Below are 19,339 nucleotides of genomic sequence, written 5' to 3'. Positions count from 1 at the left end.
CTTATATCTCTTTGGAAGTTGTCCTTGGCTTTTTGTCTACCATTCTCACTATCCTTCTGCCCATTCTGGGGTCGATTTTCCTCTTGCGGCTGCGTCCAGGGAGGTCGGCTACAGTCTCATGGACCTTGAACTTCTTAATAGTATTTGGAACTGTTTTTACAGGAACATCAATGGTCTTATAGCCTCTTTGCCTTTAACATGATTGTCTGTAATTTTCTTTCTCATCTCTTCAGACAACTCTCTCCTTTGCTTTCTCTGGTCCATTTTCATTGTGGGACGCACGATGCTACCAAACAGCAGAGTGACTACTTTTCTCCATTTAAATAGGCTGAATGACTGATTGCACGATTGGAGACATGTTTGATACTAATTAAAGAAAACAGCTAATTTGAAAAATCACTTAATTATTTATGATCTTTTCTAGGGTTACCAACAAATGTATCCAGGCCACTTTAGAATATCTTTGTAGAATAAGCAATACTTTATCTCTTTTCACACTTGCTTTGCTATACTCGATGACATATCAAAGGCTTGCAGGTATACAGGTGACAATTGCTTTTCATTTATTCGTTTTCCAGGAGGCATAAAACACTTTTTCAATGAGCTGTAAGGGTACCAACAATTTTGTCCACGTGTGTATGCTCAGTATTCTCTGCCGTGAAGATGGACACCAAGAACTCATTTAGCTTCTCTGCAACCTCCATATCCTCATTAATAATCTCTTTCACTCTCTCATTGTCTAATGGTCCAACTGCCTCCCTGGCAGGTTTCCTGCATCTGATGTATTTAAAGAAGATTTTGTTATTCCCCTTGATGCTTTTAGCGAAATGTTCTTCAAACTCTTCCCCCCCACTCCCTTATTGTCACCTTGCATTTCTTTTGCCAGAGTTTGTGTTCCTTTCTGTTCTCCTCATTTGGACCGGCCTTCCAATTTTGGAAGGAAGTCTTCTTCCCTTTTATGGCTTGCTTGACAGTACCAGTTAGCCATGCTGGCATCCTCCTGGACTTGGTGGTACCTTTCCTCCATTTGGGTATACAATCTAACTGGGCTTCTAGTATTGTGGTTTTGAGTAAACTCCATGCATTCTGGAGCGAAGTGACTCTCCTGATTTTCCCTTTCAGCTTTCTTTTCATCATACTCCTCATTTTGGAGAAGATTCCTCTTGTGAAATTCAAAGTGTCTGTGTTAGACTTCTTTGGTGATTCTCTCCCTGCATGTATGCTGAATTTGATGGCACAATGGTCACTGTTTCCTAAAGGGTCAATGACATTGACATCACGCACCAGGTCCGGGGTGCCATTCAGGATTAAGCCCAAGGTCGTCTTCTCTCTGGTTGGTTCCAAGACCCACTGTTCTAGGGCACAGTCATTGAGCATATCTAGAAATTTGACCTCTTTGTCATTACCTGACTGTGAATTTACGCAGTCTATGTGTGGGTAATTGAAGTTACCCATTATTACAGGCTTTCCTCTCCTTGATGCCTCCCTGATTTCCTCCTGCAACTCCCAGTCACTGTCAGCATTTTGATCCGGAGGTCGATAGCACCTCCCCAGTAGCATGTTCCCTTTCAGGCCTTGTATTGTCACCCACAGGGTTTCTGTGGAGGACTCCAGTCCACCTAGGTTTTCTAGCTTGTTAGATTCTATCCCTTCTTTAATATCCAGTGCAACTCCACCTCCAAGGTGCTCCTCCCTGTCCTTTCTATAGAGTTTATATCCAGGGATAACAGTGTCTCATTGGTTCTCACTGTTCCAACATGTTTCTGTTATGCCCACTATATTTCTGAGTTAGCAACCAAGCACTCCGGCTCACCCATCTTGGCTCAGGGGCTTCTGGCATTGGCATATAAGCATCTATACCTTGAATCTCTTACCTGGTGTCTGCTATCTTTCTTTTGACTCTTTGACCAGCTGCCACAGGCTTCTGTCTGCTCTTTAATGCAGTTCTGCTCTGTCCCCTTCTGTTTTATCTGAATCCTTTGCCCCTCACAGTTTAAGGGATGGCATTTGCCGAAGTGGATACTGCCCAGCAACCATCGGCATTTCCCTAGCTGTCATTTTAAAAGCTGCTCTGCAACCTTTTTGATTGTAATTACCAGCAGTCTGGTTCCATCTTGGTTGAAGTGCAGCCTGTCCCTTTTGTACAGGCCTTGCTTGCCCCAAAATGTATCCCAGTGTCTAACAAATCTAAACCCCTCTTCCCGGCACCAATGTCTCATCCACGCATTGAAACCCTCAGCTCTGCCTGTCTCATTGTACCTTCATGTGGAACAGGTAGCATTTCTGAAAATGCTACTTTGGCAGTCCTGGACTTCAAATGGCTACCCATCAGCCTAAATTTGGCTTCCAGGACCTTTCCTTACATCATTGGTGCTGACTTGAACCTTCTCCGAGACCTTCATTCTCCCTGACAGCAGAGGAGCTATCAGCCCTGGAGTGGGTTGCCTCTACTTTGTTTCTGAAGGTCTTGCCCACATGCCTCTCTGTCTCTCTGAGCTTCTCCAGATCCACCACCTTGGTCTCAATGGAACAAATTTGTTCCCTGAGAGCCAAGAGCTCCTTGCACCGAGCACACACCCATGACTTCTGCCCATGCGGCAAATAGTCATATGTTGCAAATAGTCATACATGTGGCACTCTGTACAATACACGGGGAAGTGCCCCCTCGCCTACCAACTTTCTATCTTCATACTGGTTCAAACCCACTTTGGTGTCCCTAGGAGCTACCCATGGAGAGCAATGGTGTTTCGAGTTCCCCATTGTTCCCTATGGACGGAACAAGCAAAGTGTTCCGTTTTGCAACCTTGCCTTGAAAAATACTGCAGAACAGATGCACACAGTAAAAGGGAATCTGTCCCTCCCAACACAGATATTTCAAACAGCATAAAAATGGCCAAAAAAAGAATCACTTACCCCAAACCCACTGCTGGCCACAGTGCCTGCGCTTAGGTAACGTTGGCATGAATTGCTCTTACAAAAAACTATGACTCCTTACATTACTTCCTAGCATTGGTACAGCTGCCACAGCAACGCTTCCTTAGCAGCAAGTATAGCCATGAGCTCAACTAGAGCAACTTCAGCCACATTTTGACTGAGTACACCTTGCAGTACAGATTGCAGACTTCGTCTCAGGGCCAGACATGGAGCTCAGCACAGCAATTTCCAATCTCTCTCTCTCTCTCTCACACACACACACACACACACACACACACACACACACACACACCCCTACCTCTACCTGCCTCTGTCCATTTCTTGTCATAACACTATCTCACAAACAACCCAAGTTTTGCCTTTGTCAATCTGAGATCCAGAAAAACCAGATAGCTGTAGCAGCAATAGCACAGCATTTTATACTCAGTGCTGAAAATAGAAAACCACACAATCAAACTTTCCTCCTGTCCTTATGTATCCTCTTCTTCAAGAGAGGCACAGTATAAGGGCTCTCTCTGTCTCCCAGTTCACTTCAATACATTTTGAATTTGAAATTCCATCTTTTTGTGAAAAGTGCTGGCAAAAACAACAGTATTTACTAGATTACTGCTTCCCTGGTATGGAAGCAAAAAGGAACAAAGGCTAAGCTTGCATCCTCCTTTGTGCTACATTAAAACTGCACATAAAAGCTTTCGGATCATGGTTTCTTCAACAGATTGCCTGTGTGGCAGTAAATATTCCTTAAACATTTTTTAAAAGGTGTTGATGTGCATCTGCGGTGTCACTCATGGAAGTTTAACATTAATTGATAGTAATTGAGGGGTGATGAGAGGTATTGGTTTTAGAATGAACAACTTAGTGTAAATCTGCTGATGGATGTTTTAATGTAAGCCTCGTGTTTTGAATTCTAGTTTCTCTAACTTTGTATACTTATAGATTTTTCAAAGCTAATATTCACTTTTGTGTTGATGATAATACTTTACCAGTCGGGGATACCTGTTGTACATTCTCCAATTACAAATTTGTCTAGACTACAATTGAAATTGTATCAAATAAAAATAGATTCCTACTTCTTTTCTTTGTCCATGCCTCCACCCCCACCACCCAATTAAGATTCAATTTTGGGTAACTTTCTCAAGGAAAATGTTCACAGCTTTAGAAAAATTTGCATTTTCCCTCCACTTAGAGAAGTTTGTATGATTTGACTCAATAAGCAGGAGCTCTGCATTGGGTAAGAAATGCTGACAAAGTGAGTATTCTTTAAAACAAAGGAGATGAAAAGCTTAAATAGGGACTATGCTAATTAGATTACAGACTGTCTAGCCTTGCTGGGTGGATCAAGTTGGATTCATTCTTTTGTCTCTCCACCCCCTTCTGGGAAAAAAAAATCTGTTTAAAAAAAGAAAACAGTGAGAAACTAGTTTGCTAGGCACCCAGCTACATAGTTTGTTTCTGTAGCTCTTTAAAGGATCTTGTTTTTGACTGAAATATAGCTATCCACACCTAGTCCAGCTTTGCAAAACAAACAAAAAACCGAACACACTATATTTGCATGCGTCTTAGAAAATACATATATTCAACCGCTAAAAGATTCTGCATAATCACATTAAGACAGGGAATACTCCTGGAGCTTCAGTCCCTTAGGGATGTGCATGAAACAGATTTTGTGCAGTGGGGAAATGACTTGACTAGCAAGCCAAAGGTTGCCGGTATGTTTCCCAGACTATGGGAAACACCTATATCGGGCAGCAGCAATATAGGAAGATACTGAAAGGCATCCCACACTGCATGGGAAATGGCAATGGTAAACCCCTACCTGTATTCTACCAAAGACAACCACAGGGCTCTGTGGTTGCCAGGAGTCGACATCAACTCAGTGGCCCACTTTACCTTTCCATGCTCAAAACATTTTGTCAAAACGGCTCGAAACATTTCAAGTGTTTTGGCCATAGGGAACAATGGGGAAACTAGAAACACTCCATTCTTCTCCATGGGTAGCTCCTAGAGACACCAAAGTGGGTTGGTTAGTAGGGCATGATGGGTGCTACCTACCACCCAACCCGCAAAAAAAATGGACAAGCAGATGATTTTCAACAAACCTGTGACAATTCCCCCCCAGCATGCCCCCAATTGGGATCCTATGGGGGTTTGGGGGGAAAGGCCCGCTTGCCCATTTCTTTTGTTGGTTGGTTGGTAGGTAGGTAGCACCCAACATGCCCTACCACCCAACCCACTTTGGTGTCCCTAGGAGCTACCCATGGGGAACAATGGGAAGTTTCGAGTTTCCCCCTTGTTGCCTATGGTTGGAACAAGCTGCACTCACAGTACAGTGAACTCAAGTTTTGCATTGCAATATGCAATCCTGCCTTGAAAAACACTGCAGAAGCACATAGTGAAAGGGAATCTGTCCCAACACAGAATATACTCCCCCTCCCATCCAAAAATGGCCAAAAAAGAATCCACTGCCAGCCACAGTGCCTGTGCTACAGGAACGTCATTGGCACAAGTTGCTCTCACAGACACAATTATGACTCCTTACTTCCTAGCATTGCAACAGATGCCACAGCAGCACCCTTAGTAGCAAGCATACCCATATGCTCAACTAGAGCAGCTACATTTTGACTGAGTACACCTTGCTATGCAGATATCAGAGCAGAGCAGTGAGTGAAGCACAAGTTAGTGTCAAGACCAGACATGGAGCTCATCACAGCACTCACCAAGAAATATTGTGTGCACATACACATAAAGCTGCCACTGTATATTTCTTACCGCAACACTATCGCAAATAAAGCAAACCACAACTCAAGGAAGGCAGGCATGTAGGCACCCAAGATCTGTCTTTGTCAATCTGAGATCCAGCAAAACCAATAGCACAGCATATTATACTCTATGCAGAGAAAAGAAAGCCACAGAATCAAACCTTCCTTCCTCTCTCTTCTGATGAGGAGAGGCACACTATAAGAGATCTCTCTGCTCCCAGTCTCTTGGAATACATTTTGAAATTACTTTTGATGTGTTTTCCTGCTTTAATTAAATTTGTGCACAAGACAACTCCTTTAGTCCCTACTGCCCAAGTATAGCACTTTACATTTTTTTCCCCTCTGAAGGGTTGGGGAAATGTACATTTGAGCTTCTTTGGGATGTCATTCTTCAGCCTTGGAGTAATAGTTGTGAAGAGTTTAAAGCTTCTCATTTCAGATTCTGACTGCACAATTCACAAGAATATGGAATAGGCCTCTGCTGTTTTATACAACTTGCCACCTTAACAGCTTCATATTTACAGAGAATGCTTTACATGTTTGTGTGGCAGTAGTTTGTGTGTTTCTTCCTGTTTCTTTAGGCACCTTGACACTTGATGTGTGCCATAAAAATAAAAGCATATCTCTTATTAGATATTCACCTTCTTATAGTCAGGAAAGCACGAGTGTTAAAGTTACATTGGACAGCATTCAGACTAGTTCGTCATGATTAAGCACCATTAAAATCAATGTGACAAGCAAGTCTTATTACTAAACTAATTTAAACCCCATTAATTTCAGTGGCACGTCTGGATGCTGTCCATTGTTAGTCAATCAATCAAATCATCTTCATTAGGGTCCAAGTCATAAGATAGTACAGTAGAGCATGAATCAATATCAAATTATGAAACAGTCAAACTACTTTAAAATTACTACTCTAACATTATGAAGAATACTTTAAAACTACTACCCCTTAAAATAGGGAAAAGAGCAGAGGCAAAACTGTAAAATCACGAAGATTATAGTAATGATTATAACCATCTATGTTTAAAAGGATAAGGCCATTAATATATATATATATATATATATATATAAAAATAAATAAAATGAAGTGGCTAGAATCAGTTATGTAAAATAGGATAGCTAACTGGGATGACTGAGCGGGCAAGTAAAATGGTCAGTAGTTAAAAACAGTACAGGGCTGATACATGGTTATGGACCGGGAGTCAGGGCCTGGCAGATCTTACATGCTGCCACGCAGAACTTGGCAGTGTTACACGTGAAGACCTGGACTTCATCCACTAGCAACATCCAGGTGTAGGGTTGGCTTGGATGACCAAGGTACTTGAGTAATGGAAGTATAAGCTTGGCATGACTGTTTCTTTAAAAGGGGCAAGAGAGGAATAGGTGCGTTGTGGAAACCTCCCCAGTGTCACAGGCAAAGTCTCTCTGTGATTGTGTTTGCCTCTTTCTAAGTCTCTTTCTGCATTTGCCTTTGAAGACAGCAGAATGGAGGGCATGACAACAGGCAAGGGTGAAGGTCCTTCTGTGGCTTGGGATTTCCAACTGTCACAAGTACCCAGCAGGAGAGGCGGAGTATCTAGATCTTTCCAGACAGGAAGCTTGGAGTCTTGCCTAGGCCGGCCGTTGCTAGTCTCATATCATAACTAATAGGGGAAACATCATTTCAAATTGATTCTAAACATTTCTCAAATCTTCAAAAGGGTTTACTAGTCTAGCATTACCCTTTATATCTAACAGATCATTGGTGAGGAAGGGCCAATGATTCTCACTAAATCTCTGCAAACTTCTCCTTGGAAGGTGATACAGGGCTAAAATAATCACACTCGGATGTACCTGAGAGGAAAAATCTTAGATATACTAATGGAATTTACTAAATAACTCAGAATGTCATTTTATTTGATGAAGACCTGAAGTAATGCCTTCCTGAGGTGTTCTACATTTAAATATTAGCTATCATTTTAACATTCAATGAACACCCACCGATCAAATTATGTCCATCTTGATCTCCTTATTGAAATAATTTTTTTGTCCCACACTTCCCATTTGTGTCAATATACCTCCCCTTCAAAAGTCTGATTATCCAAACATGGATGTAAATGAGACTGTACTGTTGTCTTCATTAATTGCTTGAAATAAACATTGCTGCTTGGTGAACACTTTTCACCAGCCAGGGTGTTAGTGTCAAAGTCGTTTACTGTTCTGATTTAGATGTAGCACTAAATAATTTAATTCTCTAGTCTTCCTATTCTGCTGCATCCCAGATTGCTTCTCAGTCTCTGAGATTACTTTCATAACTTTAAGGAAGCTGTTGCCACAGAGTAGCAGTTCTTACACTAATGTTAAAGTGTAATGTTTTTATTTTTCTGTTCAAGGTTAATGTTGTGATACTCAGATTCCAAATGTGTAATTAAGTTTTACTTTTAAAAAACCAATTTATTCTAATTTGTCAGATTCAAAACAAAAAGTATTGTAAAACAATGCTAAAATACAAAATCAATAGTGAAGATGGCAGCAAAAATACAACCACCAGAATGACAACATATACAGCCAGCAAAAATAATTTGACAGGTTTCAATACCAGTAGCAGTAGGTGGAAGACTTAGGCAAGTCCAAAGCACTCTGAGTCATATCTTTACCTGGTGCCTGAATGAGAATCGTGTGAGGACCTGTCTAACCTTCACTGGAAGGGAAGGTTCCACTGCTTTCACCGGAAGCAGTGGAACCACTGCTGAAATTAAATTGATTAGTTTGTTGTGAATTGTGTTAATTCTTCAACAGCAACTTGCATATCCACGGAATGTGCCATTCACAGATGGTGGTGTACTGCTTTAACGTTATCCCTTTCAGATCTCAAGTATGTTGGCTTCCCTGGTGTATTCTTCCAGCAGTAGGCTGCTCTGGGAAAGACCTGCAAGGACATAACAGTAGCAAACAGACTATACGCACAGTCTGCCTGACACAACATCCTCAATTGCATGAATTGCTATACTGCAGGCAACGAAGAGCTGGAAACTGAGAGCTGGCAGAACCTTGGGCACTGAAGTGGTGGTGGTTGTTCAGATGATCTTATTATCACTCACACTTTCACACAATGCTAATAGCTTCTTTTTTGTCCTCACTGCACAAAAGACAGGAATATATTTTATTTATTTTTATTTAAAAATATGTATCCCCTACTCCTCCAATGCACTACTGCTTGGGGCAGAAGATGATTTCTTTCAGAGTGAAGGCCTGTGCCAGAAACACTCAGGCCACCACAGAATTAAGAGTCCTTGAGGAGCAATATCCATATGCAGGAAATTAGTCTTCCCAGGAAGGAATTGGAACAAGCCACAAGGAAAGCCCAAACTGCACTCAGGCAAGGAAAAATGCCAGTAGAACTCTGCACAGAGACCTGTGGTGAAGACCAGACAAATCAGGTTTTAGCCGGGGGGGGGGAAGGGTAAAGCCAAGGCTATGTTCGCCTGCTGCATGACTGGCCAACAATCCCCATGTCACAAGCAAAAGAGGAACATAGGAAGTTGCCATATACTGAGTGAGACCATTGGTCTATCTAGCTCAGCATTGTCTTCACAGACTGGCAGCAGCTTCTCCAAGGTTGCAGGCAGGCATCTCTCTCAGCCCTATCTTGGAGAAACCAGGAAAGGAACTTGAAACCTTCTGCTCTTCCCAGAGCAGCTCCATCCCCTGAGGGGAATATCTTACAGTGCTCACCCTTCTAGTCTCCCATTCATATGCACACCCTGCTTAGCTAAGGGGACAATTCATGCTTGCTATCACAAGACTCAAATCCATACTGCCCAGTCTACAGAGCAGCTCTAACTGCAGCAGCAAAATGAAGGGCACATTGTGGAACATTTGAATTAATTTCTTTATTATGCCAGAAGCCAGCAAGGTGGAACATTTTTTATTTCCCAGCTGTCCTCCCTCAAATGACCCAACTGCATGTACCAAGAGCAAAAAGTCTGCATAGAGAGCCCTAACCCTGTGGAACAGCATAGGTTTTATAGATAAGAGGTCACAGGTTATTATTTATCAGATTTGTACACTGCCCTAAACTTTAGTCTCTGGTCGGTTAACAATAGCATAAAACAAATTAAAAACATATACAAAAAACTTAAAACAATTTAAAAATTAAAAATAAACCACAGATTAAAACTTAAAAAATTTAGGAGGTGTCCTTAGAAATGAAGACACTGGAGAAATTGCAGCGTCTCATCTAATGAGAGGGAGCATTGCTTGGGCCAGTCATCTGCCTCTGACATTTCACAGGTTGCCTTTTGCAGCAGCTGTATTTTCTAGGCCCACAGATCCCCATCCACATTTTATTGAATGTGTGGTCATCCAACAGCCCCTTTCCTCCACCCAACTGCCTCATTCATTCGTTCGTTCAATTTATATACCACCCTTCCAAAATGGCTCAGGGTAGTTTACAACAGAATAAAACCAATTAAAACCAGTTAAGAATTAAAATCGAAACTATAAAAACAGAATAAAACCAATTAAACATTCAAAGAGTTAAAAACCCAGGCAAACATTTAAAACAAAACAGTTTACAGCAGTTTAAAAACCCTTGGCTGGGCCCAACAGATAGATTTTAAGGACTCCCCTGAAAGACAGTTATGAACTCAAATTACAGATTTCTGCCGGGAGTGCATTCCACAGTCCAGGAGCAGCTACAGAGAAGGCCCACCTCTGAGTTGCCACCAGACGAACCAGTGGTAATTGGAGGAGGACCTCTTCAGATGACCTTAACGTGTGGTGAGGATCATGCAGAAGAAGGCGCTCTCGAAGATAACTTGGACCTAAGCTGTTCACGATGTTATTCTTATCTATGTGAACTGCATTGCCCTTGTATCCCCTCACTGGCATAGCCGGGTCTCCCCCGGCACCAACTGCACAGAGCATCACTAGTGGCATTCACAAAATGCACCCTCCACTCACATGCAGCAGCAGGGCCCACTCACCTGCTGCCACTGCCCATCTGCTATCACCTCTCCTTGCTCTGACCACTGCCACTTCTTTCCCTCTCTGGCTGTGCAGTGCATGGAAGTGTTTCCAGGTGTTGCATGAGAAGAGGCGGAGAGGGTGAGGAGATTGTCTTTCCCTCTCTGCCACCTTCCTGCACAATGCTTGGAAGCACTTCCATGTGCCATAAGAGACGGAGAGGGCTGGGCCAGGCTGGAAGCGGGTGAGGGAGGCAGGAGCAGTTGGGCCCCCAGGGGTGAATGGGCCTTTGTTCAAGGGAGATGCTTGAATACACGTAGCCCCGCCCCTGCATCTGTGATTGGAGGAGAGGGAGTTGAAGTTCAAGTTAGATGTTTGTGTGTGGAGTCATCCTAAAGCAGAGCACCTGCAATATATTCTCCCTCTGTGTGTGCTGTGATCAAGCTGTTTATGCAGACATCCTTCTCCATAGTTGCCACCACCAGAGTTTGTTTGCATGTCTCTGCATCACACCTTTGGGGGTAGTGTACCTTTTGGCAGAGCCCAAGGACAGAATCTTCAACAGTTATGCCTTTAGGAGCTTTAGCAGTAGTCCCACCCCTAATTCTAGTCCCATGAGTAGCATGTCCTGTCCTTATTTTCCTCTGTTGATTGCTCTTGTATGGACCTTGCCAAGAGTCTTCTAGGGTTTTTACTTGCCTCAGCATGCCTGTCAGAAAGTAAAACCGACCTTTCTTTCCCAGCATTTTCTTCCTCTTTGTGTTCTGAGGTCATATGGAAAAGGTGGGTTTTGGGGAGAGATTTAAAGGAAGTGTGAGAGAGTAGGGGTGTTCTTGGAGGCATTTTCAGGCATAAGGAAGAAAAGGTTGTGCCATCGAGTCGGTGTCAACTCCTGGCGACCACAGAGCCATGTGGTTTTCTTTGTAGCATACAGGAAGGGTTTACCATTGCCATCCCCTATGCATATGAGATGATGCCTTTTAGCACCTTCCTATATTGCTGCTGCATTTTATTCATTCATTCATTCATTCATTCATTCATTCATTTACATTTATAAACTGCCCTATCCAAAGGCTCTGGGTGGTGTACAACAAGTTTAAAAAGACACAAAAACACACACCATTTAAAACACAGTGCTCAAAACAATTTAAAACCAATTAAAATACTTTAAAAACAATTTAAAAACCTTGGAAGGACAGGCCAAACAAGTAAGTCTTCAGGGCTCTTTTAAAGGCTCTCTTAAAGTGAGCCTACACTGCAGATATCTGCCCGGAGTGCATTCCATAGACCAAGAGCAGCTACAGAAAAGGCCCTGGGAAACACACCAGCAGGGATTCAAAACAGCTTCCTGCTCTCTAGGCAGGTTGCTTCCCCATTGCGCCATTGATTGATTGATTGATTGATTGATTGATTGATTGATTCAGTGCCGTCAAGTCGGTGTTGACTCTTAGTGCCATTAGGTGGCTCATTTTCAGGCATAAGAGGTAGCAAAGGGGGAAAGATAGGATCAGGATATTAGAAAAAGAGATATTTGGAAAAATAAATGCTGCAGTGTAATTAATGCGATGGGAGAGGTACCAGATAAGCACTTCTACAAGGTTCTTCCAAGCCCAGTTTGCATGCACACTGCCTGTTAGGGATGTGCACGAATGGCTCATGCAGGTGTGGGTGGGGATCACTTCCCTTAAGAGGCAGGTCCTTACCTGCTCCACTGCTGCCCCACCGCTTTTCTGGGCGCAACACTCCGTCTAGCAAAGGCTGCAGCACTGTTCCCTACAGCCTTCTCTCGTGGCGTCGGCACTCACATGGCCACCGCACTTACCTACTTTATAAGGGAACTGCTCCCTGTCCCGCCAAACCAGATTGGCTGTGGGCGCCCAAGCCAGTTTGTGTACATCCCTACTGCCTTTAGGAGTAATGCCATTGGCTTTGAAACACAATTGCTTGTGTTACCTTGAGTGAATGAAAATAGCCACGGAAATGATTGATCATAGAGGTACCTTGTCAATAGAACACACGCACACAGAGAGTTAACCAGTCTCTTTCAGTTACATGTTTTAATAGAAATATAGTGGCAGTAAGAAACTGATAGCAGTGTATCTACTAATTTCATTTGTTTTGAATTGGGGGTAAAAGTGGTTCCTACAAAGTCTCATTTAAAATCTGTTTCATTAACATCTACAGTCAGGTTAAAATGTTATTTTGGGAATTAGTTCCATATGTTTAAAGACGACCTAGATTCTTAAGACATTTTAATTATTTGAAAATGACCTAGATACAAATAGGTATGCCTGCTTTCCATTATGAAGCTAAATATGAGCATAAATCAGAGCTATAATGTATTATTATTATTATTATTATTTTACACAGTCAGACAGGTGTTATTGACTGGTTTGTTTTATCCAGACATCGAGTCCTTCCCAAGGACCTGGGATGCCAGAATTTTATTGTCAATGTTGTTGCTGTTGTTATAGATATCGTCGCAGAATATAGGCTGTTCCCAGTAAAGCTGCTTTTTGTAATTGGCCAATGGTGATTTCTGTGGCCCCTATGGTGTGGAGGTGCTCTTCAAGGTCTTTTGGAACTGCAACCAGGGCGCCAATTACCACTGGGATAATTTTGGTCTTTTTCTGCCACAGCCTTTCCATTTCAATTTGTAGATCTTTGTATTTGGTGATTTTTTCTATTTCTTTTTCTTCTATTCTGCTATCCCCTGGTATTATTATTATTATTTATTATTAAGGTGCTAATTATTATATAACTCTTTTTATTGGAACATAGCCACCATGAGCCCAAGATGATGATATGTGTAGTGGGGGATGCCATGCAGATAGGGTTTTTTTGAATTTTTGCAAGTATTGCAAAGGAGGCAAAGCACGATTTTTATCTTTGGTTTTTGAACTGATGAGATGTCTGCTTCAAGAAACATCCAGCTGTGCAAGTTCTCCCTCATGTGTGCTTTTAGTTTACTTTGGATTTAGGCCAGTATATTATCAAAATGGAGGTCACTTTAAGCTTCATTCAAAATTTAATCACAGTTTGACTTTAAGCCCCCCCCCCAAAGTCATGTAATTGATTAAAACATTGCACGGTATGTTGTTTTTTATTATTTGGATAAATTACATACCTAGGAGTAAATTTTATATTAAATTTTAACAGAGAGAAGGAGCAAGAAAAGGAAGAACAGTTAATGGAAGACAAGAAAAGAAAGAAAGAGGATAAGAAAAAGAAGGAATCTACTCAGAAGGTAGGCCAAATGTTGGTTTGATCATACTCTTAAGAGCATCCATCATCATCATCATCATCATCATCATTATTCATTCAACTTCTATACCACCCTTCCAAAAATGGCTCAGGGCGGTTTACACAGAGAAACAATAAATAAATAAGATGGATCCCTGTCCCCAAAGGGCTCGCAATCTAAAAAGAAACATAAGATAGACACCAGCAACAGTCACTGGAGGTACTGAGCTGGGGGTGGATAGGGCCAGTTATTCTCTCCCTACTAAATAAAAGAGAATCACCACGTTAAAAGGTGCCTCTTTGCCAAGTTAGCAGGGTAGGCATCAAGCAGTCCACCTGCTATTGCTCTGTCTCCCACCCCAACAACCGCTGTGATTCTGCTGCATGCCTACTTAGCTCAGCTTCTTCCCTTTCTAGCCAGAACCCTTTGAGGTTAGAAATCTTTGAGGAATATGTAGCCAGCTCAGTGCAGTGATCCAGCTGCACAAATGACTAGTTCACTTGGGTGATTATTTGACAACAGTTACCCTTGTTGGGCATGCAGTTTACTGGCAGATTACAACATTGCTTTAAAGAACTAACCAAGGAATATGTTTTTTTTATCTAACAAGTATTCCTGGGATGCAGCGCACATTTATCAGTATGGGATAGTTTGATAGCCACTTGCAAGTACATGCACAGACTTACGCATGCCTGGAGGGAGGGAATCAGCCTGCCTTTCCCTCAACACAATTGCAAAATTTGTTTCTTGCCATAGTATTTACCAACCTTCTACATTATTGCTTCATACGATGGCTCAGCCTCACAGTTGTCAACTTGTTGGTCCATGGGTATACTGCTGTCATAAATACAATGTTAGAGGCGTTAGCTACCAATGTGTATTAATCAGATGGTGCCTTTTTAGTCTCTGTTCTCAGGCATGACCAAGATCAAAATTGGAGCTCCTATTAGGGCCACTATCAAGGGTACTCCAAGTCATTCAATAATGTCTGGGGGGAATGAGAACAAAATCAGTAACATACGGACATTTACTGAGTCTCTTGGTAGTTCTTTAGTTTTTAGTTCTTAGTTTTTAGCTTTTAAAGTAACTTAATTTGGAACTTAAACAATTGTAATTTTAAATGTGGTTTTAGCCTGGTTTTTAACTTGTTTATCAAATGTAGTTAACATTATTAGTCTTATTTTACATTGCATCTATTTTATTAATGTTATGAGGCACCCCAAACAGTAGTGTGCTGGAGGGGCAAGGTATAAACATTTTAAAGAAATAAATAATACTGACCTAATTTGTACATTCACAGGGAGCCAGCAGGTTTATAAGAACAAGTCATGCCAGACTGATAGTATTTCCCTTTTTGTAGTCTATCTTGATTTCAGCAAAGCACCTCCTATGATATCCTTGATGACAAGAAGGTACTAGATGAACACTTGCTTCGAGTGACTATTGCTGGTGCCTGTCTTATTATTATTATTTTTTTAATTTTTTAGATTGTGAGCCGTTTGAGGACAGGGAGCCATCTTATTTATTTATTATTTTTCCATGTAAACAGCTTTGGAAACTTTAGCAGTATATAAATATTTGTTGTTGTTGTTGATACTGTTAGGTGGATTCAGAGCTGGTTGAACTACTATTCCCAGTGGGTGCTCATTAATGACTTGACATCAGCCTGGATGGAGGTATCAAGTAGAGTGCTACAGGATTCTGCCCTGGGCCTTGTATTACTATTGCTACTACGAGTATTTATATACCGCTTTTCAACAAAAGTTCCCAAAGCAGTTTACAGAGAGAGAGAGATAGAGAGAGATAGATATGGCTCTCTGATCCCAAAGGGCTCTCAATCTAAAAAGAAAAATAAGATAGACACCAGCAACAGTCACTGGAGAGATGCTGTACTGGGATAAGATACGGCCATTTGCTCTCCCCGCTCTGATACAAATAATCACCACTGTCTCTTTCCTCAGTTAGCAGGGGTGCTGCATTTTCATAGATGATTTAAGAACATAAGAACAGCCCTGCTGGATCAGGCCCAAGGCCCATCTAGTCCAGCATCCTGTTTCACACAGTGGCCCACCAGATGCCACTGGAAACCTACGGGCAGGAGTTGAGGGCATGCCCTCTCTCCTACTGTTACTTCTCTGCAACTGGTATTCAGAGGCATCCTGCCTTTGAGGCTGGAGGTGGCCTATAGCCTTCCGACTAGTAGCCTCTGATAGACCTCTCCTCCATGAAGTTATCCAAGCCCCTCTTAAAGCCATCCAGGTTGTGGGCTGTCACCACATCTTGTGGCAGAGAATTCCACAAGTTGATTAAGCTCTGTGTGAGGAGGGAGTAGAAGGGATACTTATCAAATTGCAGGTGATACAAAGTGGGGCGGAAGGGGGATAACTGACCCCTTCAGAAGACAGAATCAGATTGGACAGGTTTGATTTAACAAGGTCTAAGGGTCTCAGTGGTGGTTCTCATGCAGATTTTAGCCTACAACACCCATCATCCCTGTTTCTGGCTTGAGGGTCACAGCTTGAGACACTTGATCTAGTCTATCATCCTGTTTTCAACTGTGGCCAGCCAGGTGCTTCTGGGAAATCCACAGATGGTATAAAGGCAATAATGCTGGTGCTTTGAGTGGCCTTTTGAACAGTTGTACATAGATTTGGATGTTAGTCTCTCTGCAGCCTTTTGGGACCTGCTTACACCCTTGGATTTGATTGCCTTGCCAATTTCAGATTTACTTACTTATTTGGCACATTTATGTTCCCTCCAAAACTTATGTCTCTGAGTGGTTTACAGTAAAATACAAATTAAAACAAAATCAAAACATTAAAATAATTTAAAATTTAACACAATGTTTAAAACTTTAAATCTAATTAAAAGCCTGGATGAACAAATGTGTCTTAACTTCCCTTTTATTTAATAAATTAATCTAATAATCTAAATACATTTCTATACCTACCAAAACTCAGACGTCTGGGCAGTTTACAATAAAAATACAATTTAAACAATTTAAAATGAAAGACGTTAAAAATTATTAAAACTGACAGCACCTTTTAAATAGTTGTCAGAGATGGGGAGGCTTTTATTTCAGCAGAGAGTGCATTCCAAACCCTTGGGGCAACAGAGAAAGGCCCGTCCCTGAGTAGCCACCAGACGAGCCATTGGCAACTGCAGACGAACCTCTCCTGATTATCTCACTGGGCTGTGGGGCTCATGGCTAAGAAGATGTTCTCTTAAAGACCCAGGGCCTACACTGTTTAGGTCTTTATTGATTACTAGTGTTTTCAGGCCTGTTGTGATAACGGGCGCTAGTAGGGGAGAGTTTCCCCCCCCCCCGCCCCACTTCCTCTGGCCTTCCCCCCCCCCACGCCCTCCCAGCTGGCCGAGACTTCCTTACCCAAAGCAGCCCGCGACAGTCGGGCGATCTAAAATCCATTTTTTGCGAAGAAGAGAGGAGCTCCCGAACAGAGCTCCTCTCTGTGCTAAGCCAATGCCCAAACTGCTGCTATGGACGCAAAGGACGCAACAGGCATCCTTTGCGTCCATAGCAGCAGTTTGGGCATTGGCTTAGCACAGAGAGGAGCTCTGTTCGGGAGCTCCTCTCTTCTTCGCAAAAAATGGATTTTAGATCGCCCTACTATCGCAGGCTACTTTGGGTAAGGAAGTCTCGGCCAGCTGGGAGGGCGGTTGGTGGCCATGGCGGCGGCCGCGGAGGCATTCTTCTGGGCCGTTTTGGCCCTTAATCATTTGCCGGGTGGAGCGGGGAAGGAGTATTTGGGCAGCTGGGAGGGCGGGAGAGTGGGCGGTGGCGGCGGCCGGGCGGACTCTGGTGGCGCCGCTGCCGGTCCGGTCCGCCCCCGCCTCACATTCCCGGCCGGTCTCCCCGGCCGGGCAAGGGCCCCAAGGACTCGCAGCCGCCTGGCTGCGGCGGCGGCGCCAGGCCTCAGCGGCGGCTCCGCCACCACCTCGGCCGGCTTCCCCCGCCGCCTCCTCCCCCCGCCCGGCTTCGGCGGCGCGGCTCCACCGCCGCCTTGGCCGCGCCTCGGCCAGTCTCCTCCTTCCCCGCATTCCCGGCTTCTTCGGGGCGGCCGCTTCTGGCCGCCCAAGATGGCCACCGGGTGCTGGCCGTCGTGTCTCCCTTGCCATGTTCTGCGCATGCGCTCCGCGCATGCGCAGAACAGGCCAGGGAGGCACAGACACACGCTTGGTGTCCGTCCACGGATGGACACCAAGCATTTTATTAGAGAGGATAACCAGCACTTTCTATTTTGCCTGAAAGCTTAGCAGCCAGTGTAACTCTTTCAATACAGGAGTAATATGGTCTCTCTGAGATGACCCAGAGACCAAGCTGGCTGCTGCATTAAACATAAGAACAGCCCTGCTGGATCAGGCCCAAGGCCCATCTAGTCCAGCATACTGTTTCACACAGTGGCCTACCAGATGCCACTGGAAACCTGCAGGCAGGAGTTGAGGGCATGCCTGCTGTTACTCCCCTGCAACTGGTACTCAGAGGTGTCCTGCCTTTGAGGCTGGAGGTGTCCTATAGCCCTCCGACTAGTAGCTGTTGATGGACCTCTCCTCCATGAAGTTATCCAAACCCCTCTTAAAGCCATCCAGGTTGTTGGCTGTCACCACATCTTATGGCAGAGAATTCCACAAGTTGAGTATGCATTGTGTGAAAAAATCCTTCCGTTTGCTGGTCCTAGATTTCCTTGCAATCAATTTCATGGGATGACCCCTGGTTCTAGTGTTATGTGAGAGGGAGAAGAATTTCTCTCTATCCACTTTCTCCACTTCATGCATGATTTTATAGACCTGTATCATGTCTCCCAGCTGTCATCTTTTTCCCCTAAACTAAATAGCCCCAGGTGTTGTAGCCTTGCCTTATAAGGAAGGTGCTCTAGGCCCCTGAACAACTTGGTTGCCCTCTTCTGCATCTTTTCCAGTTCTACAGTGCCCTTTTAAAGATGTGGTGACCAGAATTGTACACAGTACTCCAGGTGTGGCCACACCATCATTTTGTACAAAGGTATTATAATATTAGCAGTTTTATTTTCAGTCCCCTTCCTAATGATCCCTAGCATGGAATTGGCCTTTTTCACAGCTGCCGCACATTGAGTTGACACTTTCAACAAGCTGTCCACCACGACCCCAAGATTCCCCTCCTGCTCAGTCATAGACATTTCAGATCCTATCAGTGTATACTTGAAGTTGGGGTTTTTCGTCCCAATGTGCATCACTTTACACTTGCCAACACTGAACCGCATTTCCATTTTGTTGCCCACTCACCCAGTTTGGAGAGATCCTTTTCGAGTTCCTCACAATCTGTTTTGGATTTCACTACCCGGAAGTTTGGTATCATCTGCAAATTTGGCCACCTCACTGCTTACCCCTACTTCTAGGTCATTTATGAATAAATTAAAAAGCACCGGTCCCAGTACAGATTCCTGGGGGATCCCAC

General features: G+C 43.3%; 1 protein-coding gene across 8 annotated transcripts in view; it reads left to right on the top strand.

Annotated features, from left to right (window-relative positions):
- Positions 1-19,339, top strand: part of TNRC6B (trinucleotide repeat containing adaptor 6B) — a 220,677-nt gene that overhangs the window by 105,134 nt on the left and 96,204 nt on the right. For all 8 annotated transcript variants that reach the window (XM_053256273.1, XM_053256276.1, XM_053256272.1 and 5 more), the window contains one exon: positions 13,803-13,890. In XM_053256273.1, the coding sequence (XP_053112248.1) occupies positions 13,803-13,890 (88 nt within the window). The remainder of the gene's footprint in view (positions 1-13,802; positions 13,891-19,339) is intronic.

Source organism: Hemicordylus capensis, chromosome 5 (assembly GCF_027244095.1).
Source record: "Hemicordylus capensis ecotype Gifberg chromosome 5, rHemCap1.1.pri, whole genome shotgun sequence".
NCBI lineage: Eukaryota > Metazoa > Chordata > Lepidosauria > Squamata > Cordylidae > Hemicordylus > Hemicordylus capensis.
The sequence above is the reverse complement of the archived record's forward strand: the minus strand, read 5'-3'. Positions and strand labels throughout refer to the sequence as shown.